This window comes from Myotis lucifugus, unplaced genomic scaffold (genome assembly GCF_000147115.1).
Source record: "Myotis lucifugus unplaced genomic scaffold, Myoluc2.0 scaffold_1099, whole genome shotgun sequence".
NCBI classification, from domain to species: Eukaryota; Metazoa; Chordata; class Mammalia; order Chiroptera; family Vespertilionidae; genus Myotis; species Myotis lucifugus.
Window position 1 is genome coordinate 1 of NW_005872147.1, and position 15,849 is coordinate 15,849.

The window sequence follows — 15,849 nt, forward strand, 5'->3', positions numbered from 1 at the left end:
CAGGGTCAGCAAACTGAGACCCACTGTGTTTTTGTATGGCTCACAAGCTAAGAATGATTTTTCCATTTTTAAATGGTTGGGGAGTTGATGTGAAAATTATAAATTATATGAACTTCAGATTTCGATGTTAACAAAATGTCCCTGAAATACAGCCACACTCAGGCCATTTGGTTACTACCCTTCGAGCACCAATACGTCATGTACTGGGTATCGCTGTTCTCACGGTTAAATGGCAGAGCAGTTGTGACAGATTGTGTGGCACTTTTTAGAGCAAGTTCGCCAACCCCTGGTCTAGAGCGAGCAGCCCACATGCCCTTCCCATCCCCACCCCGGCATTGGAGCGATGGAGCGGGAGCCTCTGGCAGAGGCTCAATGGTTTTTGTCCCCTTAGGGCTGCGGAGTGGCAGCTGGACCAGCCGTCATGGAGTGGCCGGCTGCGGATCACTGCAAAAGGGCAGGTGGCCTACATCAAGCTGGAGGACAGGACCTCAGGTAAAGGCAAGGGAGGCCTGCTCGGGGCTGAGGCGCCATGCCTCCCACTGTGCGAAGGGAGAGGCAGCCCGGGCCTGATGAGGCCTCTCGGGGGTCATGGGAACCTGTTGTGGAAACCAAAGACCCGAGTGCACCGTTAAGCCTCCTCCATTCCCTCACCTTTAATTGTAGTAGCCACTGTCCACAGCACTAAAGGGGGCATTTCTTGCCAAGCACCTGTTCTTTTGGGGGGTCCTTAAAAAAATACTAATTTTGGAGCCCAAGGAGAGGAGACCTACAGGTTGGTCCCAAGTGGGAACGCCTAGAGCAGGGGTCCTCAAACTTTTTAAACAGGGGGCCAGTTCACTGTCCCTCAGACTGTTGGAGGGCCAGACTATAGTTTAAAAAAAAAACTATGAACAAATTCCTATGCACACTGTACATATCTTATTTTGAAGTAAAAAAACAAAACGGGAACAAATACAATATTTGTATTTGCATGTGGCCCGCGGGCCGTAGTTTGAGGACCCCTGGCCTAGAGGTTGCCTTGAGACACGTTGGGTGAAAACACAGCCCTTTGCCGCTGAGCTCTGCTGCTCAAGAATTCTGTATATCGACTAAATGGTGACTCCCCAGACCAACCACGCCCATTAACTGAAAGAGCTGGAACTGCCTCCTTAGCTCTTTCTGTGGTGAGAGGACGAGCCAGGCGGGGCGGTGTTGGGGTCAGCTGGCAGGTGTCACTTTGGGGAAATCGCTCCGGAAGCCCTGTGCCACCAGTGCCTCCGGGTGGGCTGTGGAGAGCAGTACGGCCTGGAATAGCCCAGCCCCCAGAGCAGGGATCGGGCACAGTGCCTGCTCAGGTGCCTCGACATTCGGTTGTCTGTTTTTCTAATATGTAGACATTTTTCTTCGTGCAGTGGTATAAAGTGCAAAGACTCATAGGCAAATGAATTCTCAGAACTGTGTCATTTGTGTCTGAGCTGTGGGACCTTGGGCGAGTCACATGACCTCTGGTGCCTTGGTCTCCTTTTTGTTGAAATAGGGATCGCATTAGTTCCTACTTCACCAGGTTGTTGGAAACCCATCCAATTGCTGTGTGAACTGGAGCATGGGGTTGGCTGGGTGAGTATTGTCTGCAGAGGAGGTAGAGGAGACAGCTGCCATGGCCAGGCCAGAGAACTCTGGCTGTGAGATTTGCTGGGATGTGCCAGGTGGTGTCACAAGGGAATGGAACACCTGTTCCCTTGGGAACTGACTTTAAGGGAACCACCTAATGTAATAGCCTGTCACTGTTCAGGATCAAGCCTCACCCAGGATGCTCTTAGCTTGGCGTCATGCCCACTGGGTCATGTTTTTTTTTTTTTTAAATATATTTTATTGATTTTTTACAGAGAGGAAGGGAGAGGGATAGAGAGTTAGAAACATTGATCAGTTGCCTCCTACACGCCCCCCACCGGGAATGTGCCCGCAACCGAGGCGCATGCCCTTGACCGGAATCTAACCTGGGACCCTTGAGTCCGCAGGCCGACGCTCTATCCACTGAGCCAAACCGGTCAGGGCCCACTGGGTCATGTTTGACTCTCGCTTTCCAGTCACTCGGCCAAGGATTCTCAGCCTCAGCACTAGTGGCATTTGGGGCCAGGGGAGTGTTGTGGGCTGTCAAGTCAAATTTAAGATATTTAACAACATCCCTGGCCTCTACCAACTACATGCCAGTAGTTCCCCTGCCCCCCAAGTTGTGACAACCAAAAATGTCTCCAGACATTGCCAGATGTCCCTTGGGGGAAGGGGAGGTAAAACCATCCCTGATTGAGAACCACTGCTCCCGGTTGAAGACATCCAGGTGAGTCCCGGATGCCCCAGCACCAAACGGGTGGGGCAGAGAAATGAACCAGAAGCCGCGGACTCTAGGCCCACAGATTCTGATTCAGCTCACCCTGGATTGCAGTCACCTCTAAACCACAGGTTTCAGTAGAAAATATTTGGCTAAATATTTAAAGCACCAACAAAGATCAGCACAGGGGGAAATGGTGCCAGTCATAAATGCTCACAGAAGTGTGTGTTGCGCTGCACCCCGGAGAGCTGTAGTTGACACGGGGCTGCATTTCTCCAGGGCTCCTTTTAAAACCAGTCCCTCTTGCTCTGTCTCTGAGACTAAATCGGCCTGCTTCAGGTTCTTCTATGGGTGCAAGAACTTTCTCCCTCATTTCCACTGGGTTCCCCGGCTCCTCTCCAGTCCTGCCTCAGGTACCAGGTCTTTTCCGAAGGTGTGATATACCTGTCCCAGGGCCCTCAGGGTGCAGGCAGGTATGTAAATGTGTAAGACAGATGGAACGGGTGGCCAGATGGAATGGTTAAATGAGAAATACTAAAACTAAGCCCCATCTGACTTAAACCTTTTGTTAGTTCTATTTCTATGTCTTCCCTTCAGCCAGAATGGATTTGATTTGAATCCCAGAGTAAGGTTTGCCCACATGCCTCACAGGAAAAAGGCCCCAGTGGGATATAGGAACATCAGGTTGGAGGGGGCTCAGGGCTCACCCTCACTTGTGCTTTCAGGGGAGCTCTTTGCTCAGGCCCCAGTGGATCAGTTTCCTGGCACCGCCGTGGAGAGCGTGACGGATTCCAGCAGGTACTTCGTTATCCGCATCGAAGATGAAAATGGTACGTGAGGGTCTCGGTGCTTCCTCCTCGTGAGAAAGGGTTCTCTGCCTCCATGTGGGACTGATCACGTGTCCTCCTCTAGGACGACGGGCGTTCATTGGACTTGGCTTTGGGGACCGAGGTGATGCCTTTGACTTCAACGTTGCATTGCAGGACCATTTCAAGTGAGTGGTTCGGGACTCACGTGCTCATGCCTCCTCCCTGCTCCCCTGGACAGAATGGTTTCCCAGGTTAGGATCCCAGGTGGTGGTGTGCGATTTGTCTTCCAGCAGAGCCTCAGGACAACTCACTTCTCTTCTGGGACAGGCTGGCTTCTCTGCATCCTACAAGGCCTCCTCTCTGCTTTGAAGTCATGTCCTTTTCCTCAGGCCCATCTCTGCCACCTCATTCCGCTGCCCAGACTTTGAGGGGTCACCTTTCTTCCCTTATGAGCCCCTGAGCAGCCAGAGTCTTTGTCAGGTTCCTGTGGCTTTTCTGGGCCTGTTGCTCTGATAGACTAAGTGGTGCTTGGATTCCCAGGCCACCCAACAGGTGCCCCGGTGGTCCTTTCTGAAGCTCAAAGGCAGGGCAGGGAGACTGCTTCCTGCCATCCGCAGGCCTCCACCTCTGGCTTCCAGCCAGTGGGGAGCGTGTGGCTGCTCACAAGCAGGCCTCTCTGGCTCTTCCCTGTGCTGGGGCCCTTGCCCCAGGTGGCTATGGATGGGTGTTTTATGGAAGACCTTTGTGTTGCTCTCTCCTACCTAGCATCTGTCGTGTCTCACCATCTGCTTTATGAGCCCTGAGGTGGGGGTGGGGGGGTAGGGGTGGAGTCCCTATCTTAGTTCTCATGCCAAGTGCTGGGGAGTAGAGGGCCAAGTTTTCAGATGAAGACCAGCGTTAGGACGCTCTACATAAGTGATCTCATTGAATTCTTAGAACAGGCTTTAAGACGTAGACTGTTCAACCCATTTTGCTGATGTGGAAACTGATATGCATGCAACTACTTAAGTGTCACAGGCGGGATTTGAATTCAGGCCTCACTCCCAGCCTGCGTTCCCCTACCATCTGCTGCAATAAAAGCCTCGTCCTGGACTGATGGCAGGTGGTAGTGAAGTGAGTGTGTGGATGCAGAGCAGCTGGTCTTTTCCTCACCTGTGTCTTCCTCCCCCCAGGTGGGTGAAACAGCAATTTGAATTTGCAAAACAAGCCCAGAACCCAGACCAAGGCCCCAAATTGGACCTAGGCTTCAAGGAAGGCCAGACCATCAAGCTCAACATTGCGGTGAGTCCCACCCTTGCTTGGCTGTATTGGCCATGACCCGGTGATACTGTGGCCACCACACTGAGCCCAGTCCAGAGCCCAGCACTCTTTCTCACAATTCAGCTCATCAGTCCGGCAGATGTTTATGGAGCAGCTACCTTGTGCCAGTTACTATATGGGGTGAATGAGAGGGCTCTGCTGTCCTCTCAAGTTGAGATGGGCAAGTCAAGATGTGAGTACAACATGGCTGGAGAGGTTCTGTGACCTAGGGATGTCCTCAGGGCCATGAGTTCCTAGAGCCGTGGTCGGCAAACTGCGGCTCACGAGCCACATGCGTTTCTTTGGCCCCTTGAGTGTGGCTCTTCCTAAGCCTTAGGAGTACCCTAATTAAGTTAATAACAATGTACCTACCTATATAGTTTAAGTTTAAAAAATTTGGCTCTCAAAAGAAATTTCAATCGTTGTACTGTTGATATTTGGCTCTGTTGACTAATGAGTTTGCCGACCACTGTCCTAGAGGAAAGGTGTGTGTGTAGCCCAGAGTTACAAGATTCTTGGAAGGCTTCCTGGCAGAAGTGACCTGTAAAGAAGGGAGGAAGGGTCAAAGGGTGACTCCAGGGGAGGGAACAGCATGTGCAAAGCCTTTGAGTTGAGAAGGAATATCCGTCACTCGTTGCCAGAGCTGGGGATTTTGTCCTGGCTGTTACAGTGGGGGTCAGTGTGCCCATTTCAAGCGGCGTCTTGGCCTTACCCCTTGAGTAAGGAAGCTTTGGGAGTGCTGTGGGCAGGAAGACATCAAGATGGGCACAGGGGGTCATGGGTACCTTCTGCTGGTGGTGTGGTCCTGGCTCGCTGTGTCTTTGTCCTGAGCTGCCCTGCTTCTGGCTTTTCCCTATTAATTGCTATCGGACTGGCGAGGTTGCCAAGACTTGGCCTTGATCGACTACGGGGGTGGAGTTGAAATAATTTGGGGGAACCAAGGACCACATGGATTTGATTTTGAAGAAACTTTGTAACCCTAAAATAATGCTCTTCCTCTTGACTTACTATCTCTTTCTCCTCTGTTCTGCTTCATGCTAGTGATGATTTGGGACCTTGGAGTTATCTGGCCCTTAAGAGAAAATGCAGTGGACTGGTTGGGATGTGATTCTTTCTCTTGCTGGGAGGAAACTAACATTTACTGAGCAGCTGTGTGCCAGGTAGTGTTTTCAGGCACTTTCTCATCTGAATTAAATATTTTCTCCTTTTACAGGCGAGGAAGCTGAGGTTTGGAGAGGTTATAGGACTTGCCCAGGGTCCTAGAGCTAGAAACAGCCAGCCTAGCTGGACTCACACTGAGCTCTGAGGGCTTTTGACTCAGGGCTGTGGTCGTAGCATTTGATTAAGCTGCTGCTTTCCTTACAAGTAGGGATCCAGGTCGTCTTCATCCTTGTAACTCCTCCAGATTTCTGGCTCATGCTTGGTGCTCAGGTTTTTGCTTTTTGCTTTTTTTAGTGTTTTATTGAAGTATGATATGCATACAGAAAAGTGCAGAGCTCAGTGAATTTTTAAAACCGGAATTTACCCACACAAGCCCGCCTCCAGATCAAGAAGCAGGTTATCAGCGCCCTGTACCCCTCTCCTGCTCTCCCTAGTAACTACCTACCTCGAGTAACCGCTGCCTGACCGAATACCCTGAATTTTTTTTTCAGCTTTTATTAATTGAGTCATACACTCTGTACCCTATTGTGTACAACTTCTTTCTTTTACTGATGTGGTATTTGCGAGGCCTCCACACTGTTGCATGAGTCATTCTCATTGTGGTGGCATATCCCATTGTGAGAATGTATCCAATGACTTACCCCTTTAACTGATGGTGGACATTTGGGTAGCTTCCAGTGTGGGGCCATTACAAGCAGTGCTGCTAAGAATGTTCCAGCGCATGTCTCTCGGTGCACAGACATGGGCATTTCTGTTGGGTCTGTGTCTGAGAGGGGAATTGCAGGGACATCACTTCAGGTGCCCAGCTTTCTACAGTTTCTCAAAGGCATTTACCCACCTGACACTCCCACCAGCAATGTGTGAGTGTTCTTTTTTTATTTTTTAATATTTTTATTGATTTTTAGAGAGAGAGGGAAAGAGAGAGAAACATCGATCAGCTGCCTCTTGCATGCCCCCTACCTGAGATCAAGCCTGCAATGCGGGCATGTGCCTGACCAGCAATCAACTGAGCCACACCAGCCAGGGCACTGTACTAGTATGAGTCTTCTGGTTGCTCCATACCCTTGTCAGTAGTTATGTTCTATGTTTTAGCCATTCTGGTGGGTACATAACGGTGTATCATGGTATGTTTGATTTTGCCTTTTTCGATGATTAATAATTTCAGGTGTTAAAATTAAATGTGTTTGTGATAACTTTAGAATTGTGAGGCGTTGAATACATCTCGTAACAATGGAAGTGCTGGACGGGTCTTGACCATCTATCTGTTGGTTTTACACGTTTGGGACTGGGGTCACCTTGGCCCTCCTTGTGGGGTTTTCTGATAGCGGTGGGGCTCCAGCAGAACTGACTGGTTCACATTCCTCTCCTCTCTTTAGAACATGAAGAAGAAGGAAGGAGCCACTGGGACTCCCCGAGCACGGCCCGCCAGCACAGGAGGACTGAGCCTGCTGCCCCCTCCCCCGGGGGCAAAACCCTCCACCCTCATCCCTCCCCCTGGGGAGCAGTTGTCTGTAGAGGGGTCCCTCGCCCAGCCAGCAGTTGCTCCTGGTTCAGGTTAGTGCTTGGGGGTGATTGTACTTACTGCTAAGTCTGTGCCTGCGGGTTCCTCTCCCTGCTGGCAGCTGATTTTCCTTCCTTCCCTCATTGATCTGTCGTTTAGTAGCTGTATGTGACCAGCAGGAAGGTGAGCACAGCACAGCTGATCCTGCCCACACTGGGTATAGGGTTCCTCTGTTCCCCTGATTCCCACCACTTACTCTTAGGGTGTCTTGTCTGTCCTTCCCTGATGGGCAGGGACTTCAACTCATTTGTGAAGGCATCACATGGTCCCTAGTTCTCAGAGGCTGCTCAGTGAGTATTGAGTAAGTGGGTGATGGAGACACAGTCTGTGCTCATAGGGCACTGAGAGCTAGTAGGAGACAGGAGTCACAGGCCAGAGACTGGAGACCAGGCTCACTGCCAGCCCTCAGGATGGAGGGCGGCTTCACGAAAGAGGTCACATTGAGCTGGGCCCTGAAGGAAGGAGATTGGGGCAGGGAACACTTGGGACTCCATTCAGAGAGAAGAGCGGAAAAAGCTCAGACTTTTAAACACCTGGTGTATTGAGGAAGGTGGATGCAGCACAGGAGCGCCAAGGTGAGCGGTGAGGAATGAAATTGGACATTTCGTTTGGAGCAAGGCCATCGGGGTGCTGAGAAGCTGAGAGGCATTCCCCCCAGCAAGCTGTGTGGTGCTTGTTCCAGGATGTAAGGAATGCCTTCTAGAGACCCCGGAATTCCAGAAGTTAGTACCTGGTGCTGGCCTCCCAGCCCAGCCTCCCCACCCTGCCTGATGCCCTGGCCGGCCCCAGGCTGGGTGATTGTTACCAGCCCACTTTCTCCACACACTGCTCACCAGCTTGGAGGCAGGATCCAGGCAGGAAGCCTGCTTTCTTTCCATCCCAGGCTCGTGGACATTGGCTCCCCTATCTGGAGGTCAGGCTTCCAACTTCAGCCCTTAGAGGAACACCCAGCCCAGGAAGTAGCGGGAGCAGCAGGCAGCGAGCCCCCCGCCTCGCCCCGGGGGTTATTCTTTCAGCATTGGTTCTCAGTGAGGTCACAGGACCACCTGCCTGGGCATCGCTGGGGGCAGGGCCAGGAATCTGCGTTCTTAATGTTATTTGTGTGTGCACTGAGGTCTGAGAGCCACTGTCTTAGGCTTCCCCTCGGTTGCTGGTGCCTTTTTAGCAGATTACATGAAGCACCTGCTATGTGCCAGGTAGCATTTTAGGCCCTGGGGATACTGTGAGTATAACACCAAGTCCCTGCTCTCAAGGGTTTATGTGCTGATGTGAACAAAAGGCAATTAGCATGTCTGCAAACTAAATGGTGTTGGATGACAAGAGTCATGACTAGCTGATATTTATTGAGCATTTACTGTATGCTCCAAAACCAGACTGGCTGAGTTCAAATTCTAGCTTATCAGTAGTGTGATATCAGAAAACTGCCACTTCTCTGTGCCTCAGCCTTCTCATCTGTAGGATGGGGTAGTAATGATACCTACAATATAGGTCTCTTATAGCGATCAGATGTGATGTCCCTTATGAACATGGTACGTGCTCACATTTGTTAGCCCCATTTTACTAATGTTATTGTCACTGTGCTGGGCCTGTTCTCAGCATTCCACATAAATTAATTTATTAATCCTTAGACAGTCCTGTTCTGTCACTGTTCCGTCTCCATTTCAGACGTAAGGAACAGCTGGTCCTGGCGTGTCTTCCCCAGGCACTGTGGTGAGGTTCCGAGGAGATAAGGGATGTTAAGCACGTGGTGAACTATAAAACTAAACCGTTGAGGGCCTGAGTTTTATCTGGTCTCAGCCCAGAGCAGATTAGAAATAACAAATTGGTGGGAAGGCAGAGGATGGCAGGCACAGGGACAGTTGGCAGCACTGTCCAAGGAGGTGCCTAAAACGCACAAAAGCAGGCACTGAGGCCCCATTGTGCCACCCACCTCGGCAAAGAGGTGCACAGATAGCAGCTTCTGTGGTGCCTTTTCTGGATGGCTCTCCCGACCCCTAATCAGTTTAGCTCTCAGGACTTGGCACATGTCTGACACACAGTTATCTTAGCTGGATGATCCCGACACTGGACTGAGGGCTTTGTGTGAAGATGATCTTGCAGTTTGGGTGGGCATTTTCCATTCAAGAAGCCAGGGCAGGAGATGGTACTCTTTTTTTTTTAATACCCGAGGAGTGAGGATATTTTTTCTATTGATTTCTAGAGAGTGGAAGGGGACGGGGACAGAGAGAAACATCGATGTGAGAGAGATACATCAATTGATTCACTCTCACATGCACCCCGATGGAAGGCAGGGACCGAACCTGCAACCAGGTACATGCTAACTGGGAATCGAGCCCACGACCCTCCAGTACACAGGCTGATACTCCAACCAGTGAACCATGCCTGCCAGGGTGAAAGGGTAAATTTTAAACAGATTTTCAATATAAACTGTTAAAAAATAGGGTCAACTTCAGATATGTGTGACAGATGGTGTGTGACCCGCCCTCACTGGCACCCCTCCCCTCCACCTTGTATGTGGCTTTCTGCTTTTTCTCCAGGAGCCCTCAAGGGCTCATGAGGAGATGGTAGAAATGTGCCAACTTGTTGATGTTTAGTTGCCCAAAAGCATGTCTCTGTGTGTGTCCTTCTCAGCCACTTGGAATTATGAGACTGATTTCAGGGTCACTGAGAAAACCAAAAAGATCTCTGACTCCTGTCTCCTTCTCTTCTCTTCCTACCCATCGGACTTGGGGACATCAGTAGGAGGCGCCACTGTGTCCTGGCCGCAGCCCACGCCTGCCACCACTGCCACCTCCGACATCTGGGGAGACTTTGCAAAATCCACAGGGTGAGGAGTCACATTCTCTGTGGTGGGACAGAGCCCCAGAGCACCCGCGTGGGTGGCACAGCTCTCCAGGAAGGCTTTTTGTTGCTCCTCTGCTAGGTGGCCTGGAGCCGCCTCCTGCAGTTCTTTCTGGTCTTCACATTCCCTCGTCAAGTGCTTTGGCTTGTTCCCAGCACCTCCTTCCTCCCCCTGGCCCAGCCCGCCCAGAGCACTGCACTGAGAATTAACCTGGCTTCTAGCCTTGGCCTCTCCTTCTGGGACCCCTGAGGCCCATCCTTAGGCCTCTCTGACCCCATAACATTTCAAGCCTTTACCTGGGGTCGGGGTGAAAAGGTGCTAAAATCCTACTGCTCCAGGCTCTAGGACAGGAGTCAGCACACATTTTCTATGAAGGACCAGATAGCAAATAGTTTAGAATTTGCCGGCCATCTTGTCTCTGTTTCAGCTACTCCATTCTGCTCTTCTGGCTCAAAGGCAGCCACAGACAATATGTAAATGAATGGCTATGTGCCAATAAAACTTTATTTGTAAAATAAGGGGGGTAGGTTTGGTCCCTGAGCTCCAGTTTACTGACCTCTGCTCTAGAATATTCAGAGCTGACTTCTTGAGAAGATGGCAGAAATGTGGCAACTTACTGATGGAGCTCTCTTTGTCCAGAGAGAAGCCACCTTTTATCTGCTTTGTAGTTTCAAACATCTAAACCCTCTCTCCCCTCCCTGTCTTCCCTTCACAGGGCAACTTCCAGCCAGACTCAGCCAGGCACCGACTGGGTCCAGTTCTGAGCTGAGCACAACTCTTCTTAATCCTCACACAGCTTCTGGGAAGGAGCTGCCTCATCTGGGCCGAAGGAAGGAAGACGAAGCACTCCCTGGCCAGCCTCTGTTTGGAGCATGACTCGCTCCTCTCGTCCTTGCCTGACTCTCTTGACAGACTGGGCCGTTAGGCAGTAAATTGTCACCATGTCACACTGCTTCCTGGGACTTCATTGTGCAGCCAGAACACGAGAAGACAAGCTCCAGGATCCCTATCCCTGTCTGCCCTCTGACGTGAGAGAGACTGAGACTACTACTTCCACCACAGTGACCTGTAATAAACACAAGCCCCCAAAAGCAAAAGAAGGGGTTCAGTGTGCCGCCTGGATTCAGATGAGCCCTTCTCGGGGTTACCGGTGCCTCGGGACCCCTGTGCGCAGGGGAGCTTTCTGCACTCCCGCTGGCTGCAGCCACTTCCGGCACGGCTCCTTCAGAGGAGGGCTTCCTTCTGGCTTCTAGCAGGTTATAGGCTGCAGCTTGAACAATCAGAAGGGAAATTGGAAGCATTAACCAGCTTTCTAGAATTTTTAATATTTGCTTTGCTCATGGGCTGATCTGCACTAACTTGTTACCTTTGCAAAAGGAACCGTTCCTGCAGTGTGCCCCAAAAGGGCTTCTGAACACATTCCTCACTGGGCCGCAGGTGCTGCTCTGAGCTTCAGGCAGCGGCGTTCATCTCAGCCACGTGTCCTGGTTTCCTGTCTCCCAGGCCAGGTAGGCGGTGCAGAGCCGAGGCAGGCGCTGGAAGCCAGGTGGAACGGTGTTTGGGCAGGAAAGTGGAAGCTGCTCTCTTGGAGGTGGGGGTTCAGCCTTCCTGGCAACTCGGGGGGTTCCCAGGCTCACGGTGCAGTTCCTGGTGGACTGGAGTTTTCTTGGTTTCTTAAAGGCCTTGTTTGCAGACAACCTCTTACTGTCTTTTCTCCTTCATGGACTGTACATGACAGAGCTCAGACTGAACTTTAGTGTTGCCTGTATTGCTGGTTTATACAAAATAATTTTATCTGAGCACATCTCTAAAATTGCTTTTATCAACATACTTTACCTCTTGATGAAAAGATTTCTCTTGTGAAGGGTCAAGATGATGAACTGAAAAAAGTATTGGCCATTTTCTGGGGCCAGTTTTCTAAGATAAAAAAATAAATATTTTTACTTCTGTCAATGTATGTCTAAGGCAAACCTGTTCTTGGGGGCATGGCCTCTAAACCGTCCAGGATGCTAGGACTAGCTCACAACCACCGCTCCCCATTGATCACGTGTACAGATTAAAGTCTGGGCCAGGGTCTCAGGTTGGCCAAAGTGAGAGAATTGGGCCCTGTTGCTCTAAGGCAACCAGTCCCTTCTTCCCCTTGCATCTATAAGAGTATAACCTTTTTGCCATCCTGGGACATTCTGGTCTCCTTGTTCTAACATGGGCGGGGGCCGTGGCCCACCATGACCTCCCTGTGGAAGCATCTCCCTAAATACTAAGGGCGTACAGGCATACGGAGGTCAAAAAATAAAGTTCAAAAAGGCCATGGCACTTTTTCCTGAGGGTTCTGTAAAAACAATGTAGTTGTTATTTCTTATTATGGAAATAACCACTTAGTATAGGGAGAACAAAGAAAAGTAGAATTGAGGATCCTCGTGCCCAGTGAATAAGGATAAGGAAATTGCATCAATGGGTTCTCAGGAGGAGAAAGCTTTGTCTATTTCCCATCACTTCCCATTTCTCTACACGCTTGGAAGCTGAGAATGAGGAAGTTTAGACCTAGGGGGATCCCTTCTTCGTCAGCAGTACAGACCATCAAAGGTAAGCACTTGGGTTCTGGAGACAGACCTGGGCTTTGGGTCTAGGCCAGTGGTCGGCAAACTCATTAGTCAACAGAGCCAAATATCAACAGTACAACGATTGACATTTCTTTTGAGAGCCAAATTTTTTAAACTTAAACTATATAGGTAGGTACATTGTTATTAACTTAATTAGGGTACTCCTAAGGCTTAGGAAGAGCCACACTGAAGAGGCCAAAGAGCCGCATGTGGCTCGCGAGCCGCAGTTTGCCGACCACGGGTCTAGGCTGTCTCCTGGTTAGATGTGTGGCCACAGACTCCTTCCTTAACCCAGGTGTCACTCAGATGAGACAGATAAAGTGCTAGCAGGTGCCCATTGTATAGTTTGGTCTTAATCACCTTTACGTTGATAGTAGCGATTGTATAATGCTTACTCTGTGCTAGTCCCTATTCTGTGCACTCAACATAAAACTCATTTCATCATCCCAGTTTTACAAATTATGAAACTGAGGGAGGGTTAGATTATGTAATTTGCCCAGTCACATAGTGGCAGAGGTGGGATTGGAACCCAGGCAGTCTGGCTCTAGCATCCATGCTTCTAATCAAGTTGATATACTTGAGTGGTGCTGCCCACAGGGCTGGCACATAGGACCTGCTTAATACGTGGAAGTTCCCATTCCCTCCACGTGGATTAAAGCAATAATATGGCAGGTGTTGAATGACAGGCCAAGGGGGGGTCTTTATTCCATAGGTCCGTGATTTTCAACCTTTTTCATCTCATGGCACACAAACTAATTACTAAAATTTTGCGGCACACCGCCCAGTGGGTAGCTCAGTGGGTTAAAGCCTCATGCCTATACACTATGATTGCGGGTTCGATCCCCAGTCAGGGCACATACAAGAATCAACCAATGAATGCATAAATAAGTGGAGCAACAAATCAATGTCTGTCTCTCTCTCTCTCTCTCTCTCTCTCTCATTCTTCCCCCTTCCTTTATCTCTCTAAAATAAAATAAGCTATCCATCAAATCCAGTTAACCGGAACACCTGAACTTGAAGCCTCCGGGTTAATGTGGTTTTGCTGATGGTGGGCAGAGTCCAACCCAGCTTAGCGCCTGGATTAGGCAGGCTCTTGGCCCTGGCAACCTGGGGGAGTAACTCTGTCACTTGCTTCCCAGTTACCTGAATTGCAGATTTAGAATCCACTGCGGTGAGCAGGTGAGTACTCAGCACACCTCCCTTCTTGGCAGTTGGTCCGGGGGTCGCTGGGCTGGGCACCACCTGGTTATGGGGCAGGGTGACTGGCGAGCAGCGGCCCTGGGGATTCAAATGACCATAAGGCAGGCTGAGCTAAAGCACTGAGTCAGCACAACAGGGGACCCAGCCCCAACATTGGGAAGCCTCCCAAGGGGGAAGCTGGTGAAAGTACCTGCCTCCCAGCAGGAGCCTCCTTGGGCTCTGGAGGTAGGAGGGTCAAGGAGAAAGGAGCCGTGTCTGCTGCCCTCCAAAAATCTCATGTGATTATAGGGAAGATATGGCTTGGAAGCCCCCGAAACTCCTGCTGTGTGTGCCTGGGCAAGTGACTGCTCCTCTCTGAGTCTCGGTCTCCTCACCTGTAAAATGGAAATAATCCTAGAACCCGCTTTGCAGCATAGGTCCTGCTTTGCAGAAATGTTCAGGGGGACTGAGGACCGAGTGAGAAAATAGAAGAGGAAGCAGCAGCACAGTGTGGTACCAGCCAGTAGAGGCTGCCTGCGAGGGGCAGGGACTATTCATCAAGGGGGGTCTGACAGAGAGGGCCCGGTAGGCCCAGGCATCATGCGGGCATTCTGGAGGGAGGGGCAAGGATGGGTTCCTGGTGCGATGAGGAACACTCTGGAATGAGGGCCCTGCAGGGACAGGCAGGATCAGAAGCGGACTGGTGAGGTCATGAGCCCGTTAGGGCCTGGGTAGGGACCCAGCAGGTCAGGGGGCACCAGACAGGGTGACACAGACCTGGGCCATGCTGGGGCACCTGGGGGCTGGTGGGGCCTACTGGCAGAGGCCAGTCAGCCCCCCCCCCACCCCCCTAGGGCCTAGGCTGAGACAGAGATACCTCCTAACCTCGCACCCCTCCATACTCCAAGCCCCAGGGGTTGAACCAAATTTCCCTGACGAACAGCTCTCTCTGCCCTGGCCCAGGCCACAGCCTTGCCTGCGCCATCCCTAGGTCACAGAGCCCCAAGGGCACACTGGCAGCCCCTAGTGCGGTTTCTCAGATGTAAAAAGCAGGCTCCTCTTTGACAAAGATTAACTCCTGGTCGCCCTGCAACGGGAAAGACAGAACCATCAGCCACAGGCCTGCTACTGTTCTTTCTGGGTGTTTACTGTTTTCCAAACACAAAATCATAAAATTCAACGTCCGTTTTCAAACAAAGCACAGTCCTCCCTCCCTCAGCCGGGGAGTTGCAGACCAGCCTACACTTTTGAAATGGATGATTTGCCTTCAAGAACAGAGGTAGGCAGGTAGAGCCTAATGTATTGTTCCAAATAGAAAGGACATCACTGTTTAGTGCTAAAGCAAGGTTTCCGCTTGGCTTTATCCCATTCCAGTTGGCACAGGAGTTTGTGAGAAGGAAGGGGCAGCAGATGGGGTTCCATTTCACAGATAAACAAACTGAGGCCAGAGGACCTCACCCAAGGTTGCTGGACAATCAGGAAAACAAAGACATTCTCCCTGCAGGTCAAGTTATTGGAGCCTCAGTATTGCTACACTGGGCTCCGAGGGGGGGCGGGCGGGAATGCTCCCTCAGGCTGCTTGGGCGATTGGTTGAGGCCAGAACTTAGTCTAAGGCCTTTAAGGCCAGGAAGCAGGAGCCGAGGCCAAGGCCGCAGTGGGACTTTGCAGCTGGCTGTGGGTTCTGATTCTGCTCTGCCACCTTGCAGCTGCGGGACCCTGCTCCACTTGCTTAATCTTCAGTTTCCCTTTTATGCAAAAGAGCTAATCATCCCAGTTTGCTGCGTTGTGGGAAGCAGTAAATGCGACCGATGCAGAGCCCTCAACAAGTGCCCGTCCCAAGAAAACGCTCTATGGACAGACCCGGGGGCCAGCCGGCCGCGACCTCGCCCCCGCCCCCGCCCCCTGGCGCGCCCTGGGTCGCGGGGACTCCGGGACGCGGGGAGGCGGGAGGGTCGGGAGCAGACTCCGCCCCCCGCCGTGCCCCCTCCCGCCCCCCCCTCCCGGCTGGATCCGCTTGGACTTCGCGGCGGCGGCGCGCGAAGGTAGGGTCGGTCTGCGCGCGCTCCCGAGGGCCAGAGTCGCGGGCACG

At 51.3% G+C, this 15,849-nt stretch overlaps 2 protein-coding genes across 2 annotated transcripts in view; both read left to right on the plus strand.

Annotated features, from left to right (window-relative positions):
- Positions 1–269: 269 nt before the first annotated feature.
- LOC102433960 (adaptin ear-binding coat-associated protein 2-like) lies at positions 270–11,077 on the plus strand (the record flags this gene model as incomplete). The annotated part of the gene is made up of 7 exons (XM_006107318.2): positions 270–492; positions 3,034–3,138; positions 3,221–3,302; positions 4,290–4,398; positions 6,954–7,131; positions 9,881–9,965; positions 10,696–11,077. Coding segments are annotated over 7 exons (831 nt in total), but the record flags the coding sequence as incomplete, so codon positions are not given.
- Positions 10,922–15,849, plus strand: part of CROCC (ciliary rootlet coiled-coil, rootletin) — a 45,048-nt gene continuing 40,120 nt past the window's right edge. The window contains 1 exon segment of the mRNA XM_023748052.1: positions 10,922–11,008. Within this exon segment, the coding sequence (XP_023603820.1) occupies positions 10,922–11,008 (87 nt within the window).